The sequence below is a fragment of the Coturnix japonica genome, unplaced genomic scaffold, assembly GCF_001577835.2.
Source record: "Coturnix japonica isolate 7356 unplaced genomic scaffold, Coturnix japonica 2.1 chrUnrandom606, whole genome shotgun sequence".
NCBI lineage: Eukaryota > Metazoa > Chordata > Aves > Galliformes > Phasianidae > Coturnix > Coturnix japonica.
Window position 1 is genome coordinate 12,857 of NW_015439979.1, and position 1,632 is coordinate 14,488.

Here is a 1,632-nt window from a genome sequence, read left to right on the forward strand (position 1 = left end):
CCCCCCCGTTCCCGCTCTCCGGTTCCCGTTGTTACCTGGCCTTCGCTCCCCGCTCGTACCCCCACCCCGAGGCGGCTCCGAGCGGGTCCCCGAACCCGGCAGCCGCGTAGTTCCGCTCCATGTCGGACCCGGCTCCGCCCGGGGGGCAGCGCTGAGGCCGCCTCACGGAGCCGCCATCTTGGCCGAGGGCCGCGCTCCGCCGCTTCCTCCCACAATGCACCGCGACGATGGGCGGCGATAGGCGGGGCCGGCGCTTCCGGTCACGCACTTCCGGTCTCCTCCTATTGGCTCATATAACAACTTCCGGCTAGGCGGGGCCTAGCTTCCGGTTCGGCCTAACTACTGTGTCAACGCGGGACTTCCGGTCGCCCTGCCACACTTCCGGTTTTATCGTCCGTCCGAATCTCTTCTACTGAATCACGGTGAGACTTCCGGTCTCGCAGCCCCTCACTTCCGGTCCGTCCCTCCTACTGAGTCATCGCGAGATTTCGGTCTCCGCTCCACACTTCCGGTCCCTCCCTCCTTACCGGAAGCGCTCCGTTCTCCTCCCTTCTCACTTCCGGTTCCCCTCCGATTGCTTTAAAACTGCACTTCCGGTGCCGCCATTGTCCTTTTCCTCCTCCTTACCGGAACAAGCCCCCAGGCTCGCAGCCTCACTTCCGGTTCCCGCTCCTAAAGGCATTAACGTGGCTCAGAGCCGCCGCTTCCGCCTTTTACCGACCGACTTCCGGTGTTTCCGTCCCCCCACGTCGCGTTATAACGGAACAGGCCGCACTTACAGCCCGAATTACGGCCTTTCCTCCTCCGCAGCGCCACTTCCGGTCCCTCCGGCCTCACTTCCGCTTTCTCCTCCCTCACTTCCGGCCCACCCGTTGCCTAGCAACCCAACTTCCGCCCCCACACCGGAAGTGCTTTAATAACAGCCAATCAAACACCATCACCACAACCCGGAAGCGCTTCCCCCCCCCCCCCTTTCCGTTGTCCGCCATGACGCGGCACGGCAAGAACTGCACGGCCGGAGCCGTTTACACCTACCACGAGAAGCGGAAGGACACGGGTGGGTATTTAATGGCGGATAAGGGGGGGTTGTGGGGGGACGGAAATGGTGTAGCTCGGGCTTTAACGTGAGGCCTCCGGTTCCGGTCCCCCTCCCCCGTTCACTTCCGGTCGGGCCTTCGTTAGGCCTCTGGTTCCTCCCCCAACTTCCGGTCAGGCCTAAACGTGAGGCCTCCGGTTCCTCCCTCCACTTCCGATCGGGCCTAAACGTGAGGCTTCCGTTCCCTCCCATTCACTTCCGGTCGGGCCTGACTGTGAGGCCCCCTGTCCCCCCCCCCACTTCCGGTCGGGCCTGAACATGAGGCCTCCAGTTCCGGTCCCCCAACTTCCGGTCAGGCCTAAACGTGAGGCCTCCGTTTCCGGTTCCCCCCTCATCCACTTCCGGTCAGGCCTAAACGTGAGGCCTCCGTTTCCGGTTCCCACTTCCGGTCGGACCTAAACGTGAGGCTTCCGTTCCCTCCCAACTTCCGGTCGGGCCTGAACATGAGGCCTCCGGTTCCTCCCCCAACTTCCGGTCAGGCCTAAACGTGAGGCCTCCGGTTAGGCCTAAATCCCCCCCTCATCCACTTCCGGTCA

The 1,632-nt window shown here is 63.6% G+C and overlaps 2 protein-coding genes across 2 annotated transcripts in view; one reads left to right on the forward strand and one right to left on the reverse strand.

Moving 5' to 3' along the window:
• The window catches only part of LOC107307450 (proline-rich protein 12), a 13,105-nt gene extending 12,243 nt beyond the window's left edge, over positions 1-862 (reverse strand). Inside the window, exon 1 of the mRNA XM_015850957.2 lies at positions 36-862. Within this exon, the coding sequence (XP_015706443.1) occupies positions 36-121 (86 nt within the window). The 5' untranslated portion in view covers positions 122-862. The remainder of the gene's footprint in view (positions 1-35) is intronic.
• A 68-nt stretch (positions 863-930) lies between these two features.
• The window catches only part of NOSIP (nitric oxide synthase interacting protein), a 17,515-nt gene continuing 16,813 nt past the window's right edge, over positions 931-1,632 (forward strand). Inside the window, exons 1-2 of the mRNA XM_015850958.2 lie at positions 931-1,124; positions 1,446-1,497. Coding sequence (XP_015706444.1) covers positions 988-1,124; positions 1,446-1,497 — 189 coding nt within the window. The 5' untranslated portion in view covers positions 931-987. The remainder of the gene's footprint in view (positions 1,125-1,445; positions 1,498-1,632) is intronic.